Below are 18,857 nucleotides of genomic sequence, written 5' to 3'. Positions count from 1 at the left end.
GGCCTCTCTCTGCCTCTCTGTCGGCCTCGGCCTCGGCCTCTCTCTGCCTCTCTGTCGGCCTCGGCCTCTCTCTGCCTCTCTGTCGGCCTCTGCCTCTCTGCCTCTCTGCCTCTCTGCCTGCCTCTGCCTGCCTCTGCCTGCCTCTGCCTGCCTCTGCCTGCCTCTGCCTGCCTCTGCCTGCCTCTGCCTGCCTCTGCCTGCCTGCCTCTCTCGGTCTCTCTGCCTCGGCCTCTCTCGGTCTCTCTCTGCCTCTCTGCCTCTCGGCCGGCCTCTCTGCCTCTCTGCCTCTCTGCCTCTCGGCCGGCCTCTCTGCCTCTCTGCCTCCCTCTGCCTCTCTGCCTCCCTCTGCCTCCCTCTGCCTCCCTCTGCCTCCCTCTGCCTCCCTCTGCCTCCCTCTGCCTCCCTCTGCCTCCCTCTGCCTCCCTCTGCCTCCCTCTGCCTCCCTCTGCCTCCCTCTGCCTCCCTCTGCCTCCCTCTGCCTCCCTCTGCCTCTCTCTGCCTCTCTCTGCCTCTCTCTGCCTCTCTCTGCCTCTCTCTGCCTCTCTCTGCCTCTCTCTGCCTCTCTCTGCCTCCCTCTGCCTCCCTCTGCCTCTCTGCCTCCCTCTGCCTCTCTGCCTCCCTCTGCCTCTCTGCCTCCCTCTGCCTCTCTGCCTCCCTCTCTCTCTCTCTCTCCTCGGCCTCTGCCTCTCTGCCTGCCTCTGCCTGCCTCTGCCTGCCTCTGCCTGCCTCTGCCTGCCTCTGCCTGCCTCTGCCTGGCTGGCTGGCGCTCTGTCTGGCTGGCTGGCGCTCTGTCTGGCTGGCTGGCGCTCTGTCTGTCTGTCCCTCCCTGTCTCTGTCTCCCTCCCTGTCTCTGTCTCCCTCCCTGTCTCTGTCTCCCTCCCTGTCTCTGTCTCCCTCCCTGTCTCTGTCTCCCTCCCTGTCTCTGTCTCCCTCCCTGTCTCTGTCTCCCTCCTTCTCGTTGAGTCAGTACAAGTAAGATATGAAGCACAGCTACTGCCACTTCTGCTGCTTCTCTTACAGGGGAATTTTAGAAGTGGGAGTTTAAGGGCACTAATTATCTTGACAGGTATGGATTTCTGCCTCCCAAGTGGGAACACATCAGGCTATCTCAGGAGGACTGAAAACGGCAAGGGGGTGGGGTGGGAAGTGGTTTTAAGAGCAATTGAGCGAGCACACTCGCTCTTGGAAGATAAAGATGGTTTCAGTCAACAGGAGACTGCCTATAGATAAGTGAACAGTATGGCCTGCTTACAGAAAGCAAAGAGGCAGAGTATGGATGATGAAGGCCTAAGTGCAGACAGAACAATGTGTTAATTTTGGCTGCATGAAATGTTTTGCAACAGGTGTCTCCAAGTAAACCCTGTACAGGCTATGAGACCTGCACTAAAACAGTGGACTTGTCATCTTCCATCAGAAAAGGTGATGACAATAGTGATAACTGTATTTTAGGGAGAAATCCTGATGAAAGGCTTTGATATGGGATGGAGATGAATTTGATTTAAATCTCTTTACGTCTGCAGCTGATGTAGCCAAAGGAACTAGAGCAAGAAAGCAATGTTTTGTGTTGTCTACAGCTGCACTTTCACTTTGCAGGTTGCAGCTGGGCTTTCAGTAGTCTGACAGCTGCAGTGAGCTGCTCTGACCAGAATTCAGTGTCCTGCCTCCCTGTTGTGGAGAATACACTATTTTTTTCCACGTGAGACATTCAGAGGATGTTGCAGGAGAAGAGAGAGAGAGAAAGGAATAGAAAAAAATTGGGTAAAAAAGGGACTTGTGGTGTGCAGGTGATTATCACCTACTTAATCATCAGAATTAGCAATGAGGAGCATGTTATAGTGATTATCCTCTTATACAGTTATGCCCTAGCTTTCTGTTTGATTATAAGCATGATGTTTGGTTTGGTCAATGTGGTTCCAGCTAGCACTCTATAGACAAAATCCAGTTGGTGAGGTTTTTTCTTTCTGGCCTGCAGGGTAGTGGGGGAATAGTGTTCAGGCAGCCCAGGCCACTGTACCGTTTCCATGGTTCCTCCCGTGCACAACCATCTGTTTTGCTGCTGGTTTGCATCTGTGTTGGTTAGAGGGGAGTCGGGCTGAAGAGGTGGCTGTTCTGATTCGTGAGTGTAGTCCAGTGATTTTAGGAGAAAGAGCTGCCTTAGCAGTGTAGCCCGTATGCAGAGAGTGTCAGAAAACTGTCATCTGAGTGATGTTGCACTACCTGGATTTGGGTCCCGCCTGATTTAATATTGTATTTTCCTCCTCATGCTGCAACACTAGAAATCAGAAGGTTTGATAAGTACACAATTTTAAGCATTTTTTGGTAAGAGACTGAGTTTTCTTGGTGAAAATCCTCAGCTCTTGAGCCAGAATATGAGTTGTTGGAGTCCAGAGGTGTTACAGCAACTGTGCTTACTCCTTCAGCCTTCGTTTAGGGTTTGAAACAGTTTGCTTTGTGGGTAGAAGTCTCCTAGTAAGTGTGTGCATATGCAGTGATGCTGCTCTTTCAACAGTTTTTCTGTCTTTGGTGCTTTCCATATGTGCACAGTCCCTTTCCGTAAATGGATTATTAAGAGCTTCTCTAATAAGTATTTTTCTTGCAGGACAGAATAAAAATTGATTGTTGTGTTATGAAACAATATAGCTTTTACCCAGTATGCCTGACTTATTTATTATTACTATTCAGTTGGTGATCTGTTTTTAAAGCTAAATGTATGTCTGTTTTCCAAGGAAGACTTGGGCAGCTAGATGAAAATGTCACGTGTTAATCTGCATTTAGTTTCTAAAGTTTGGTCATGGAAAAATTAGTTTAATCAATATGTGAAGCTATTCTCACTCATTTTGTCCTTGACAGTTTTCTCTTATTCCTAATTCATATAATTGTATTTTATCCTCCATGAGAAACCCAAAGTTAGTGTCATCACCAGTTTTGTTCCGTTAAAGGTCTTTCTCATTTGATTCTGGAGGAGGAGATGGCAGTCGGATATGAGGCTTCTAGCAGACATGCTTCTTGATGGATATTGTGTGCTGAAAGATAAATGGAGAGAATGTCCAACCCAGTGAGGGAGGCAGAGCAATCTGGCAAGACTCTTCTAGTTGTTGCAAAATTTCAGGAAATAGGATGGAAAAACTGTGCAATGTCATTATAGAGCAAACCTTGCTCTGTAAATCAATCTAAGCAGACTGGCGTTTGTTTTTTTTACTTCTATAAAGTGAGCTAAATGTTTTGCCATAACTGCTGAGAGGCAATAAAACACTGACAAAGGCAAAGGTTATAAACAAATCATTCAGTGCCGACAGAGGGGCATAGATGCTGACAAGAAACAAATAAAGCGAATGAGCCCTGTACTCTGTCCTGATAAATTTCATTGACTTCTGCACCATGTCATTACGGCTGCAGCCTGTCCTGTTATCACATAGCTCCAAACCTTTCATTATGGCTTCAGATGATAACAGCTGTTGATATGCTGTAGTAGGTTGCAGTGACTAACATGGGGGTAAAGTATCATTTTCTAAGAAATAATTAGGAAAAAAACCATGGCTGAGTAGCTTTGATCTGCTTTTGTCGTTGTCCTTGTGGAGGGTTATATGCCAATAGTGCATCTGTTTCCTGGATGAGTTCATGAAGCCTTCATAGCTGCACATCTACTCTATAAAGCAATATAACCAGAAGGGTCTTACCTGCTCTGACAGTGCGAGTGGTGTGCAGTTCCGTTGTGCCTGGACTTTGTCAGACCACTTAGCCAGGACTGTCCAACGTCCACCACTTTCACAGAAATGGACGTATCTGGAGCTCTTTGCTGCTGTGAGTACCCCACCGGCAGTACCATTTTTGGCAGTTCGTATCTAGCTCAGGTATCAGCTCACACATTTAACAGCAACATAAACACGTCAGTAGCTGTCAGACTGTTGCACAAGCCTCAAATCATTAGTAAAAATAACAGATTAGAACATGAAAGCAGTCCCTAAAACTTGAGTGATCCCCTAACTGTGTGAGGCAAGATACAGGTACTGGGCACCTCATAATTCTAAACCTCTTTAACAAATAACCAGCTCCCCTTACTCTATGCAAGCAAAAAGGAGGAGAAAGGAGCCTGAAATACAGTCTGAAGAAACTTTTAGCAAAATAGAAGACAAGTTGTGGGTACATGGTATAACCTGTTATTGGCATATGCTGCTGAAATGCTGGAAAACTGCCAAAGCACCTGCAGGCTTTTTCTTGGCAGGAGCATGAGAGAGTACGTGGTTCCTTATTTCTTACCAAGATTTGGTAAAAGACTCAGCAGAGTATATATGTGGAGTAAAACTGGGATGAGAGGACAAAAGGAACACCAAACAGGTCACACTTACAACAGTGTTTGCAAGAATACTGGCAAAAATATTTGTGAGCTGTGGTTATTCTGAGGAAATCCAAGTTTGAGCTATGCTGAGAGGGATGAGTTTGAAAGTAACTCCTCCTTATATGATGAGTGCACTGTATGGAGTTGCTTTGTGTGAGGTTTTCATTCCTCTGCTACCATTTTCCGTTCCCCTGCTTATCACCCTGGGATTCTGTTGCTTTTTCTCCTGCAGTGCTAAAAGTGTCCTCAGAGGATCAGGATTCCACTGGGGCTCTCCTGTTCTTCGTTTTGATATGCAGATTTGTGTTAGTAGTTGGCAGAAAAGGTCTGTTGTTGTGGTTTTCTTGTTTGGGGTTTTTTTCTGCAGAAAAAGGAGAGAGTCTGAAACTGCTCCAGAGTAGCCCTGAGCACTGCATGTTGCAATCCAGTGTGCATCACTAGACCTCTTAAACCTTTTACTTGTATGCAGCTTCTGAGTATGAATAAAAAGCCAATCACAATTAGGGAGTCCCAGGGATGCAGTCCCAATGACTTATTGCACAAATGTATTTCAAGAACAGGCTTAGACTGCAAGGCTGCTGTCTGCCAGGAGTGGAAGTAAAGGACAGATGCTCTTTTTAAAGATACTGAGGTGGCCTTTGTGGGGGGTCATTTTCTTTCCCATCTGTTGTCAAAAAATGCTGTTTTATGGTGATGGTGAGGGATGCATTTAATTAGAGGTATTAATTACCTCCAATTTGTCTTTTAAGCTTAATGAAAGACTGAATGTTGATTACTGAGTATTATGATTGGGTGTTGGGAGTAGCTGTCTAAACCTGGTTCTTGCTTACACCTGTACCTCTGCTGACACTATTTCAGTTGGAAAGAAGGATATGAGTATGGACACTCAAGCACTGCAATTCATAACTTTCCTCATGAGGGCGTCTAAAATCTGGAGGTCAGATTAATGGCTGATCCAAACCCTCTCTCTTCACTGGATTTACATAGAACAAATCTTGTCCAGTGGATGCGTTCTGTAATATTTTTTTTACGACTTTGGAATGCATTTATATTGTAAAAACTTTCATGGTCTAGTTGACATTTTTCAGGGTTCCTTCCTTGTACTGTTGTGGAATGTTGTGTTGCTTTTGGTAGGTTGCCACACGGCGTTGTCTAACCTCGGGCTAAGGGATTTTATTTTTATGTTGCATTGTTTCAGCTGTTTTCACTTTACCTTTATTATTGTCCTTCCTCCAGCAGAATTTCTTCATGAGTGTGGCAGCCCATTGGGTTTCTTGGTTCATGAATTGTGATTCGTTAAATAGCCAAGTGGATTTGTTTGCCCTGGATTTGAGAAATTTTAATACTATAGCAGCAACAGAATGAAAGGTGACACCTTGGGGAGTTGAGCCCTTATCGAAATGAGGGAAGATATAGGAAAGTTGTTATTCTGCAAGAAAAATGCTGACCTGATTTTTTTTTTTTTTTTAAATAATGGTCTTGTTCCTATTCAGTTAAATTCACTGGATGTGATACCATCACCCTTTTAAAAGTGAGAGTGAACCTTCACAAGAATATAAACCAATGTAATTTGCAATGTAACTCTATGTGTGCTAAAATTGCACATTAACATATATACAGTGAGATCTCCTGTCCTCTACAAACTCTGCGTTTTTTTCCAACTAGGGTTTTTTTTAAAAAAAGCCTCTTTCAGTGGTTACTTTTCTGAATTTCTGTTGCTTGTGTGCATTGTGCTCTTGATTATATAGGTTTTCTGTTGCTAAGACTCCATTAAATTACATTCTTCATCTTTTAACTTTCCATTTTTTTTGTTTTTGAGCCAGTTAAATGATCAATTAAGCTGTCATTGTGAATGAAACCTGAATACATTTGTATATCAGTAGCAAGAGAAGTGTTTGCTGTCTGCTTTAAGGACTATAACTTAGCATTCAGTCTTTTGTTATTTTTTTTTGGTTTCAGTGAACAGATGAGCACTGTTACCTTTCATAATAGAATGACTGTTCACAGAGGGGCTACTGAAGGGTTTACTGTGGTAATAATGTGATACTGATATGAAGGAACTCATCTTGCACAATTAAAGATAGCTCCATTTACTGATCTAGAAAAGGAGGGAGTGTCTAAGGCATCCTTCTCATTCCTCTTGCAGGATTACCTTGATTGCATCAGTGACCAGTCCAAGCTCTCCCTGGGGCCAGAAGAGCGATCAGCCCTGTTTGGAAACATTCGGGACATCTACTGTTTCAACAGGTAAATGAATATTTGACTAAATGAAAACGGGTCAATACCCTGCGTTAATGAGGAGGGAACAAATGTCTTCTGTCACTTTAATACAGCCAAGGAATATAAACTGGGAAATGGTATTTCTTTAATTTTCAGCAGAGTTGGTTTTGAACCTTGGTTAGGCAGCCTTTATCCATATCAGTTTGCTTATCTGTTGATTTTTATGAATCACGTGTGGTCTTCATCATCTTTTTTTTCTGTTTCATGCTTAGCATTTGCAGAAATTTAAGCCTAACCTGCTCTGTGACCTAACTGAGCCTAATGCAAGACCACTGTGAATGAAATTTTTGTCTTCCTAAAGAGACATCATTTCATTCCTGCTATACTGGTTACTTTTGCATGCAGATATACACTGATTGCCTGTGGCTTTTGTAGTGTTTTAAACTGCTAGGGCCTCCTTAAAATAGTTTACCAAAACTCTGTGTTCAGGTACCTTTTCATTTATTGAACACTTCTGTTATGTATCTTTACAGCCTTCTCTAAAGCTCTGCAAATGGGATTCTAGCATTATTGGGAAATGAAAGTAAAATTTCTCTTGTTTATACCAGATAGTGCCAGATTGTGTGGGACCTGCAGTATCTGCCACTTTAGGAGCATGCTACTGCTATTTTTGACTGAATATCCTGTTACTATAAAAATAATTAACTTGGCATTTGTGAGTTCAAATTTCAAAAGAAATTTGATACAAATAAAAAATATTTTCAGTGAAGAATTTGGTCCTCCTGTATAGAAAAGCATAACTTTTCCTAATCTAGTTTAAACTGAGTTACTTTGATTTATGTATGAAAATATTTGAAGTACTTATCAGAAAGAACTGAACTTTGAACATTCTAGTGAATCACTGTGACAAATATAATGACATGAAGTTTCTGTGTCTTCCCTATCTGGCTTAAAAAAATACCATAACATACTAATGTCAGCTCTTGAAAAGTTCTCCTAGGTATACTGTAGTAGGCAAAAGATTTCCCAAACTGTTGTGTTCTTTGGAGGTCAACAGGTATTTTCATTGAATCAGAAAAGCCTTCTGAAGGGAAGGATTCGTGTCAAAGAGTATCTTCATCAATATCTTTTCATCATGGGATGCTACTTTAAAATGCTTCTGGGAATCACGATTCAGTATCAGAGGGAAGAGTGGGAACAGATCTATTTAGAGCTTTATGGACAATGCTGAAACCTAAAAATGTTTTCCTGAAACTGAAAACAACTACTGCAGAGTTTGGAATGGTGGTCAGATATGCTTATCAGGAAAACTGTTGTGTCCTGCTTCAGCTACAACATCTGACTTGACTGAGTATACAACATGATGGAAAATACATAGCAGTAGGCTGATCATGATGTTTTAGAGCCATGAGACAATGACTGCAAGCTCACAGCTTCCCAGCAGACGTAGAATGGGGAAAAAAAAAGTCCTGGCCATTGTATTTTCTGATCCTTCAAAAGATAGAAAAATGGCAGATTTGGTAGTTAGGACATATTTATACCAACACCATTGCAAATATTAGCTGATAAACATACCTTTTAGCATGATCAATCATTATACAGAAAATCGAGTTGCAAAAAAAGTTTTGCAGAGGTTAAAACAAACAAAAAATCTTTGGGCATGTTTAGAATTTTATATGTTAAAATGGTTAAAACTGACTGGAAAGTTGTCCAAAGTTTCTAGTAAATAACTAATGTATGTCAGGCCTCCTAATTTAAAATTCTTCATGGAAATTGCGGGCTTTTTAAGAGTGAACACTTTCATTGTAGATCCTAATATAGCTTCAAGGATAAAGTTCACTCTTGTGTGAAATTTGGCATGTAGCTTCTGGGTCCTAAATGTACTCTTTTTCCATCTGGCAGTTCTGTGTTAGTAGTTTCAGATGCTTTTTGTGAGCATGATTTATACTTTCAGAATTACATTGGTTTTCTCAACTTTGAATTTGGCTATTAAAATGTCCGTTTATCTAGTGTGTGGATTTTTATGTCCTTGAGTGTTTGGAGAAAGAGGTAGCTTTCATTTCACTTTGGAAAGTGGTTTTTTTGTACACGGTAGGTTTTATCAATGATGGAAGGTTTTAGTCTTGGGATTTTGTGGGCTTTATGAATCTGAGAAATACCATTCCAGTAAATGGGAATTTCTCTCAGCTAAACTAATTCTGATTTTTAGGTATTACATCAAATAGAAGAAATGATGATCATGACACTATCTGCTAGTCCTGTCACTACAATCTCTTGTTGGAAAGTTATTTCTTAAGGCAGAATCACTGACTGTATTCCCCCAGTTGATTGGGAAAAGCTCCCCTACTTTTTATATAGTTAGTTAGATGGAAAGGGAAATTTTTTTCAAGGTCAGCATTTGGTCCCTTTCTCCTCTCTCCTCTCCTGTTGAGATTCTCTCCAGTGCCAATTTAGGATAAACTCTCCACCTATGACCAGATACCACAACTTGATTCTGAAGTGGGAGTTCTGAGGAGAAATGTGCATGGGTTTAGTACTCCCAGAATCACCCGGCTACCCCAGTGGGAGGCTTAGGTGAAACCTGCGATGCAGAGCAGGTCTTGCACATGCTTTGTCCACCGCTGTTGGCTAGACTGGAGCACCCAAAGAGCCATGACCGCAGAAGTATGCAAATACTGGTTTTCTACAGCTCTGCCATATTCAGAAATTCCTGTGTTAAGAGCTTCGTGATGGTAACAGTTGGCTCACTGTCAGGAAGAGCCTTCAAGAAACCTATCAATGCTCACCTTTAATGGAAAAGTTGTTTTTTGAGTGTAAAAAGATTTTTTTTGGCCACAGGATTTTTGTGGCAATTAAGTAATACCAAGGGTAAATTTCTCTCTTGATTGTTCTTTTTTTTTTTCTTCTTTTTTGGAAGTCCAAAGTTTTTGGATTTGTTTTCCAAATATTTTGATATGACAGAAGTATTCAACCATGATGACCAGATTGTGCTTGCTCTGTCCCTTTTGTATTTTGAATGTTGTGCTCTGTTAGGCATCAAGAGGATTAAGTTTTTCAGTAAGGCTATTACTTTGGCGTTTCTGCTTAGATGCACAGTACTCGGTGATCAACTGTTTTTTGTCCTGGGTTCAGAACAAATAATGTTGTTTGCTTCCTGCCCCTTTCCATTCCTCCCATCCCACCAAAACTGCCTTTCTTACATTTAGTTATCATCTTTCATTTTCTCCAATTCAGATCAAGAAGGAGGAGGAAAAATTTTCTTGTGTCTTGTTTTAAAATAGTGTGGTGATGATTTACGATAAATAAAATGAAAATGTGTCTCATTTCAATAGTGTGTGCAAATATGCTAGTTTTTTGCAGAGCTATGAATGTGTATGTTATTCCTCTCAACCTCCCGTATTTAACAGCTTCATACTGCTCTGCACTTTGAAAGTCCTCACCTACTGGTGAGGAAGATAACAGTATTTCATCTTCAAAATCAAAAAAAAATATATCCTGAAAGACATTGCAATGAGACTTTTATTCATTTGACTTGAAATGATAATGAATGCATTGCATGAAAAATTGTCCATCTTCTTTTTACCATTCTGTTCCCAAACTAGTTAATGTTAGCTGTTGATTATGATTGTGCAGATTCAGATTTTTCCATCCCATAACAACTCCAGCTGTATAACTCAGTGACATGGTCTTAAACAGCCCTGGCATTTGTGGCATACTTCAGTCTGAGTCTGAGCTATTCAGCTGCAAAAGCGTTGAGTTCCCCTTCTTGTGCTCTCTTTCTGCACAAGCAATTAACCTAAGTGCATCACGGATGCTGAGAGCTGTGTTACTTATCTGTGAACAGTGGAAAACCTCTGGATATATAGGTGAAGAGAGCTTCTGCTTTCTCTCCACTGTTTTTACTGCTTCATGTCAGGTACTTAGATGTAGCCTGAAATAATAGACTTGCTCTTTCACATGTCAGCTTGATATTATAGGGATTTATTTAAGTTTTTCAGGATTTCTGGGCATGATTGATTTGTTTGTTGTTACACAGTGGCAGGCCGCTCTTATTGATCCCATTCTTATCAGCCAGATGAGACAGAAGATACTGCAATACAGCTAACGAAACTGTTAAAAGTGCAGTATTCCTTTGTTATGGGCTTGTGCTGAAGGCACAAACTATTGACTTGTTTATTGCATGGTGGACTCAACTGCAAGAATATAGAAAATATTTAATTGCAGCATTATTGTGTCTTGTAAGGAAAAAATAGCATGGTATTAATGGAGACCAGTAGGAAAAAACTGCTAATGGATGCTATGTAACCTAAGCCATCAGGAGAACGTCTGCCAGCTGCACAGTAGGAATCTTTTGGGCCTGTTCAGTGGATGTGGTGTTATTTCCAAAACTCATTTGCAGAAGACAGTCAATCATTAAAATTAAGATTCATGCTCAGCATTACAGCAACTTCTTTCATTAGATGATTGAAAGGAGCTTCATGAATATGTGGTATCAAGCAAAAGTCATATTTTCATCCTCATTTTGGTGAAGGCAGAAATTGAGGTGTGTAGGTTATATTATTGCTATCCATACTGGCTTAGTGACCAGTGAACCTGAGTTATGTGTCTGTTATACTATGATCATTGTGACTGTTGATTTCTCCCTCTCTTTCCTCCAGTAATTAGAAAAGCAAAGAAAAGTCATGAAACTTTTCTGTTTTACTTAAGCAGGGAAATTGCCTCTGCTTAGAGGGGAAAAGAGTAGTTCCCTAGATACAGGCTTAGGAAATCTTATGCAAAATTAACTCAGGAAACCATCTGTGAAATAGGAAAAAAGTAGCACTAAACAAAAAAATCATCTGATCTAAAAAAGATTCTATACAGAGCCATTTGGCAGAAGATTCAGTTTCTGTTCTCTTTTCTCTGAATGCATCTTTCAGTAAGACTCTAAAGAACATTAGGACCAAGGAGAGACCTTTGAGGTTTTCCTCTCGTGCTTGAATTATTTTTCTTTCATTGAATCAGCCTCCAAGAACTGAGTTTCATAGAATAGTGAACATGTTCTTTTATTGCCTTGCTCCTCTTGTAATGAATTCATTTCCTGCTTGGCGTGTCGAAAATATAAAATCCTCTCAGTACGGTTTTATTTTTATGCATGTAGAGTTTATAGCTTCCAGAAAACTTTTTCCAGGCTAACCATTTTCCTCCAGTGGAGAGACCCACCAAAGGTAGACAAGTTTTCCTTGGTGAACTTATTACCGTTCTTCTTGTATGTGTAATGCATCCCTGTTTCTCACTTGTGGTTTCCAGACTAGCTCCTCATCTGCCTCGGTCAAGTAAAGCTCCTAGAACGTAGACTGTCATTACAGGACAGGGCATGTACTTCAGTATGGTTTATGTTTGTTTCTCTTGACTGTGCTAGTTGATGTACAAACTAAATACTATGCAGCTACATCAATGTGAGTATTGTAGAAGAACCATTGATCTGAAGGAAGGGATTCAGCTTTGCTTAGGAGTTAGGTGTTCCATGGTCGTCGTGGTGACTTGAATTTTTAAGTATATGGGAATACTATTTTCTTAGTGTCCTCGTCTCCCTCCAAACAAAAAACCCCAATGGCTGTATGTCTAGGACAAAGAGACCATAAAGTATAGTGGTCATCTGATTTCGCTAGTTTTTTGAAGGGATAGGTATTCCAGGGCTGCAGCTGTTATGAAGGCAGAATTTGTTAGAATCAAGTGAGGCATTCATAAAGGCAATTTAATGTTGCTCAAAGTGTTAGTTAGAAAGATATGCAGTTCTGTATTTTAACCACATGTTGTGGTATCAGAACTGGAATTTTTGTGCATATGTAGGTAACAGCTTGACTGTGTATAAGAAAAAATACCTGTTTGATGATACTCATGAAGATATGTGACTCTGCATGTCTGAATCTGAATATCTGACCCATAAAGGAGAAGGAGCACTGGCCGCATCACTGCGCAGAGCTAAAATACAGTTGTGCTTTATGTGGGAGGAAACAGCAGAACAGTATGTGTGACTCAGTCCAGTTTTGACCCTGGCTGAAAATGCAGTGGTTATTATAACTTCAAAAGAAGCAAAGAGGACTGTTGACAAAAGCCAGTTTACTGGGGAGTGGGTGGGACACTGGGGCCTCAAAGGGGCTGTAGTTCCCTCTCTAGCACTCACTGCAACATACATGCTTTGGGCATCACTGCAACGAATGATGGAGCTGTGTCTGGCCCTGAATATACAGGTGTGTCTATTCTAAGCTGTGTCATAATGTTCTTCCCTATTCTTGTTCTTTGTTTATTAGTGAACTTCTGCAAGACTTGGAAAACTGTGAAAATGACCCTGTGGCTATTGCAGACTGTTTTGTTTCCAAGGTAAGTGGCTAGTGCAAGAATCTGCAGCATAACAGCTGTTGCAGAGTAGTATAGGAGAATAAGATTAATTTATTAATTTTTAAGGACCTAATTTTGTCAACTTGCATGGTTTCAACCAAGAAAAGCTAGCAAATCTATGGAAAGGGAAGCAATTTCTCCTAGTAAGTAGTAGTGATATGGCTCTAATTTGCATTAAAAAATCAAGAAAAAGGTGTTATTTTCTTAGAGAAATATTTGAACTGGTGGAATTATTGATCTAGGGTTCATTTTTAGGACTTCTTTTTTGTGGAGTACCGCAGTGATTCTTTTTTTTTTTTTTCCACCCCATTTTTTAATGTAGACGACTCAGTGACACAGCAGTTATTCTCTGGTTGTTTTTAAACTGACAAGGCATACTGTATGGCTGAATTTTTAGAATAGGCAATAGCTTTAGCAGATTTAACAGATTTGTGGCCATATTGTTTTCTGAGATACATTTTCCAATTACAGCAACCATGTGTTTAATTTCCCTTTAAATGGAGATGGCCTAAAGTCCAGCCTTAGGGTTCAGATCTCAAAGTCTCTGGAATACTATGAATTTTTCATGCTATTTGTTATTCTGCTGCGTAATTCAGAACCCAAAAAGTATCGAGAGAGCAAAGTTGTCAGGTGCTGATGCCTCTAACTCACTGCAGACTTTACCATAGAACCCATGTTTGCCTTGAATCTGTAGAGGCCAAACGTGTCAACAAATAATGCCATCTCTGTGGCATTTCTGTGGAAGGAAGAGCAGAAAAAGGGGATCTAGTCAATTCCATTTAGATAATCTCTCTATAGATACGCTTGCTTGTCTTTGTTTTTAAAAAGTAACCTGTACGATGTTCTGGGCTTTGTCCTAAACTCAGTATTGCCAGCACCAAGTGCTCATGAAACAAAAGAATTGGTCTAATAATTGTTTCTAACACAAAAGACTTGAGATTAACTGAACCACTCTATTTTGTTTGGCTCTGTTGTTACACAGGGATTTCACTGGAAAGAAAAGTGATGATACCAGCTTAGCACTGCAGTTTTACTGGATTACTTGCTTGAGTTGAGCTTGAGCAAGCTGTTATTTATCTAGCAACTGATCTTTTGTAAGCACTGAGAGATATTAGCATTGGCACCACTACTACAAAAGTAGGATGTATTTTTATCATGTTGCAATGGGGCTTGTGGCATGTTATTATCACTTTGAACAGCCTGTATTAAATTGGAGGAGAGAGAATGCGATAAAGGCAAATGCAAAGTCCTGCATCTGCAGCTGGGGCCAGCTGGCTAGGAAACAGCTTAGCAGAAAAGGATCTGGAGGTCCTGGTGTACAGCAAGCTGAACATGAGCCAGCAGGGTGCCCTTGCAGTGAGGTCAACAGTATCTTGGGCTGCATTAACATGAGTGTAGCCAGCAGATTGAGGGGAAGAACTAATTCCCTCTATTCAGCACTTGGGAGACTACCTATGGAATACACTGACAAATGTTGGGCTTCTCAGTAGAAGGCAGACATTGACCTACCAGAGTGAGCCAGCAGGTCAGGGGACTGGAAAACATGGTACACAAAAAAAGGCTGAGAGAACAGGATTTGTTGAGCCTGAAGAAGAGAAAGCTGAGGGGAAAACTTATTGCTGTCCACAACTACCTAGTGGGAGGGTATAGAGAAATCAAACCCAGCCTCTTCTTGGAGGAGCACAATGATAAGATAAGAGGCCATTGACACAAGTTGCAGCAAGAGAAATTCGAATTAGATTTAATGATTTATATATAATTAGTGTACACACACACACACACACACCCCCCACAAAAGGGTGGCCAAACACTGGAATAGGTTTCCACAGAGGCTGTAAAATCTCAATCTTTGGAGATACTTGAAATTCTAGTGGGCAAGTTCCTCAGCAGTCTGATCTGATTGACCCTGTTCTGAGCAAGAGGTTAGATTAGATGACCTTCAAAGGTCCCATTGAACATAAACTACCCTATGATTTGATGCCTTTACTGGAACATTTCACAGGTAAGGATTCTCAGGTGTCACTGTGGGTTCTGCTGGAGAAAGAATTGACACCGTTGTGGTACCTGGCTATATAAGTTGTTCCTGTGCTGAAACTTTGACTGCAAGGCCTTCAGGATATTCGCAGATGACACAATTTGGAGCTGCAAGGTTTTCAGACTGTCATATTGCATGCTTGTAGCCACTGGGACTGCTCCTAGCTGAAACAAGACACAGAGACAGTGCAAGTGATGATTGCAAGTCCAGTTAAAATTTGCTCCTTCATTCATGTTGGCCATCTGAAAAGAGTCTCCTGGTTAAACTTCCTGGTCATTAATTCCAAAATCCATCTGCATATCATTGCTTGTGCTTTTTGTTCCCTAGTCAAATGCTTTTAGCATTTGTATTATTGGCAGGCAACTGCCTGATGGCTCAGAAATTGCTAGAGATTGCAGTCCTAAGAAGCAGTTTTCTAACTTCATCCAGACAAGTGCAAACACTTACCAGCAAAATCAAACAATACCAAAATACCCCACAGTTCTGTTTTTGACCGTGACGATGTCATTACAGTAACTGCTGGCTGTCTTAACAGACTCTGCTTGTCCATTCTTGGTTTCTCGTGTCTTCCCAGCATTGAGTAGTGGAAATAAAATTGCCTTTTTTGGCAGTATGCAATCTTTAAATCCGTATGGGACTTTTGCCATCTACTGTTTGATTGCTCTGAGTGTGTTAGATCTTTGCTGTAACTTAAGCACAGGGATAATATCATACTGAAATCATAGCTCACAGCGTTAGTTGATGAATATAGCTCCACTGGAGATTTTTTAAATGTTTTCAGTGGAACTGTGCTGAAGTTACACTAGCTGTAGCTCTAGAGCCTTTGAGTTTTTTTTGTTTTTTTTTTTAACACTACTGATTTAGTTCTTATTATCTTAATTTAGGAATTTAAATGTATAATCAACTTTTCACTTTATGTACTGTGTTTAGTTTTTGCATTTCATGAAGCTGAGAAATTGAAATTAGATTTATTATGTAATAGCCATTTTTTGCTTCAGGATTCATGTGAAATGACACAAAGTTTATTTGCATGTATGGCACAGGATAGTTATGGTTTAAGTAACCCTGGAGCTTATTGGACCTGATATGTTTGATATTTATGAAAACATCTTTTACATTAGCTTTTAGTGAGCTTAATTTTGTTAGGTCTCCTGTTGGTCCGTATTTGACCAACTGTGTCGTTGAACTTGAATTCATCATTTGATTTTGCTAAATAAAATTTGCTGTATAGCAGTTTTTACTTCCCTCACACAATCACGTGTCGTATTTCTGATGTGTAACATTACCGTTTGAGTAATAAAGACAGACTTGCAACTAGTAAGGGAAATGCAGTATGCCAAGGATTATCAAATCACATGAGTGCATTTTGAGCAAAGACTCATAATCGTGGATTTAAATCTTTATCTTAACATTTATTGTGTTGAATGACCAAAGTAAATACCTCCTAAAATGGCAGCTCTTATTTGTTGACTTCAGCAAAGTGTCTTTGATGTGAACCAGCCAGTAACATAAAGCTCCCTAACAGATAAAATAACCATGCAAAGTTATGACACTGAATAAATATATAATAACAACATACAACATTGTATTAAAGCCCTCTGCTTCTAGATCTTTTAATTCAATAAGCTACAGGCAAATAGAGACACAAATGATAAAAAGCACAGAATTTTTTGTGTGTATCAAAAGTATGGATTGCTATCAAACTATGAATTGCTGCCTTTAAGTATCTGCCCCAATATGCAAATATCATGAATGGGTATTTATTTAAACAGCGTGGGATGGCTGCTGCACTGAAATAACCTGCCACTGAGGGTAGTGATGTACTAGTTTAGTTTCTACCAGCTGTGGGCCTGCCTCTTCTATAGAAGAACCCTATTAATTTAATACATTAAATGTCTTGGAGACATTTTGCTGGTAACTGTAATCAGAGGCTGATAAAAGGGTTCCAGTACAAACTTAACTGTAGCTTAATTATTCACATAAAAGTTTATATGTTTTCTTGCCAACTCAGAGTCTTTCATTTTTGTTGTAATGATGCCAGTGTTAATTAGAAGATTGACTTCAGTATTCCAAACGTACATTTAAGCAAGGAGTTGTAGAGGAAAGTTTAATTTTGACAGTCACTCATTTCATTCGGCACCCCAGAAATTCAGAGCATATGTTTTCTGAAACACAAACCAACAGCTTAAATATGGGGGAAGGGAGAATTACTTCTAATCTAGCATCTCTTTAATGAAGAAGAGATCCAGGCAATTGGCTTCAGCTTATGCTGTGACTCAGCTTTTGTCTCCATTTTCTTTTAAAGCGCCTTTTATGGCTATAAAAAGCACAGTGCACCAAGAGCTGAGAGAAGATCAGGGATGTAGCCATGTGTTTGGCATTTCACTTCATGTGTAGGAGACGCAAAGTGACTTGATTCAGCAATAGAGGACAAGCTAAGTATAGCTGATATTTTCTTGTGCTTGGCTTTGCTCTTCAGAGTGACTCGTAGTCAATGCAGGCAAAGTCTTGGCATTGGTGTCAGTTTTTGCCCCCTCTGCCATAGCAGCTTTAGGCTCACTTGGAGTGATTCCAGTCCCCCAGGAAAGATCGTTTTAAAACTGATTTGAAGGGAGTTGAAATGACCATAATGACCTTGAAGCTGAGTAAGGGTAAGACTATCCAAAGAAGCACTGATGAGCATAGCTGGTGTTTCTCTTACAGTGTGAAAGTATTGACAGAAATATGTGAAATCCATCTCTGTCTTGGCTTTTCTGTTGCTTCTTCTGAACACAGTTCATAGTGTTGGCTTTAGCCTGCAGAGCTTGTGCCCTGGTGCTCCCAGTAGTATGGTGCTCTCGGTGGAGTCAGCTGTGACGTAGATATGATCAGCTGAGCATGAGAACGGAAAGTCCCTTCTCTGAATATGCAGAAGTGCTCAGTAACCGTGCAGTGTGTGGGAGAGCGACCATCCTGAACAGCATGGCTTGATTACTGAGTCTTAAGATGAGCAGTCAAGTAGTTTTTGGAGGGTAAACTATTGGGTATATTTTAGATCAGTGGAATGGATTTGTTTATCATCAAGTCACAATCCTTTTCTTTGACCGGGGTGGTGGTGGGGAACAAACTAATTGCTTAAATTGTATGGGTGAGCTGTGTTTGGAAATAAATCTACAAAAGTTTACACAAAATACTTGTTTGGGTTCTACCTGTACTGAATGTTCAATGTTTCTAAGAGATCAGGATTCTTTTAAATCATGAAATGCAAATTTGCAGCTATATCGGCCACCCTCTCTATGCTCGGCCCTCGCATTCACATGAATCCTGCTGGGGCCTGAGGAAGATGTGTGGTGTTGATTCTTACCAGCTTCATAAGTTTGAATGGGTCTTAACAGTCTCATTCTGAAAGCAAAATATATGTAATTGACTTTCTACTGGTGTTATGCTTACATAGCTCAGTAAAATTAAATGCGATCTGATAGTTTCATGTTTCTGACAAGTGAACTGTGGTGAAATGAAGCGAAAGTACACGTAAATGCAGTTTGAAATTTCTGAGTCTTGTCTCTACAGAAAACAAGGTTGTTTGAAAAGCTATTCTTAAAAGTTTCTGAAAGGGACAAAGGTATGAGGAATGCAGTGGAGGGAGAATAAAAGTTTGTTCTGGCTAATAGCTAGGCTAAAATTCATTTAAAACCAAAATCTCATTTAAAACAGTTTCAACTTTGGGCAGGAAAAGAAAGAAAAAGTGAAAGACGCTCTGTGAAAAAGCTTCTGGGGATTTCAGACTTGCTGTTGATTTTGTGGGGAATGCGTGCTTAATCCTTTTTGAAAACCTGAAATGTTTGGTCTTGTTTGTTTTAGAAGTAATGCTTTCAGTTGTTAAAATTTCACAACAGATATTCTTTT

The 18,857-nt window shown here is 40.3% G+C and overlaps 1 protein-coding gene across 4 annotated transcripts in view; it reads left to right on the top strand.

Moving 5' to 3' along the window:
• PLEKHG1 (pleckstrin homology and RhoGEF domain containing G1) overlaps positions 1-18,857 on the top strand; it is a 152,722-nt gene that overhangs the window by 109,892 nt on the left and 23,973 nt on the right. For all 4 annotated transcript variants that reach the window (XM_064509160.1, XM_064509157.1, XM_064509158.1 and 1 more), the window contains 2 exons: positions 6,483-6,583; positions 12,850-12,919. In XM_064509160.1, coding sequence (XP_064365230.1) covers positions 6,483-6,583; positions 12,850-12,919 — 171 coding nt within the window. The remainder of the gene's footprint in view (positions 1-6,482; positions 6,584-12,849; positions 12,920-18,857) is intronic.

The sequence above is a fragment of the Dromaius novaehollandiae genome, chromosome 3 (genome assembly GCF_036370855.1).
Source record: "Dromaius novaehollandiae isolate bDroNov1 chromosome 3, bDroNov1.hap1, whole genome shotgun sequence".
NCBI lineage: Eukaryota > Metazoa > Chordata > Aves > Casuariiformes > Dromaiidae > Dromaius > Dromaius novaehollandiae.
Note: the sequence above shows the minus strand (reverse complement) of the source record. Positions and strands in the feature narration are given on the sequence as shown.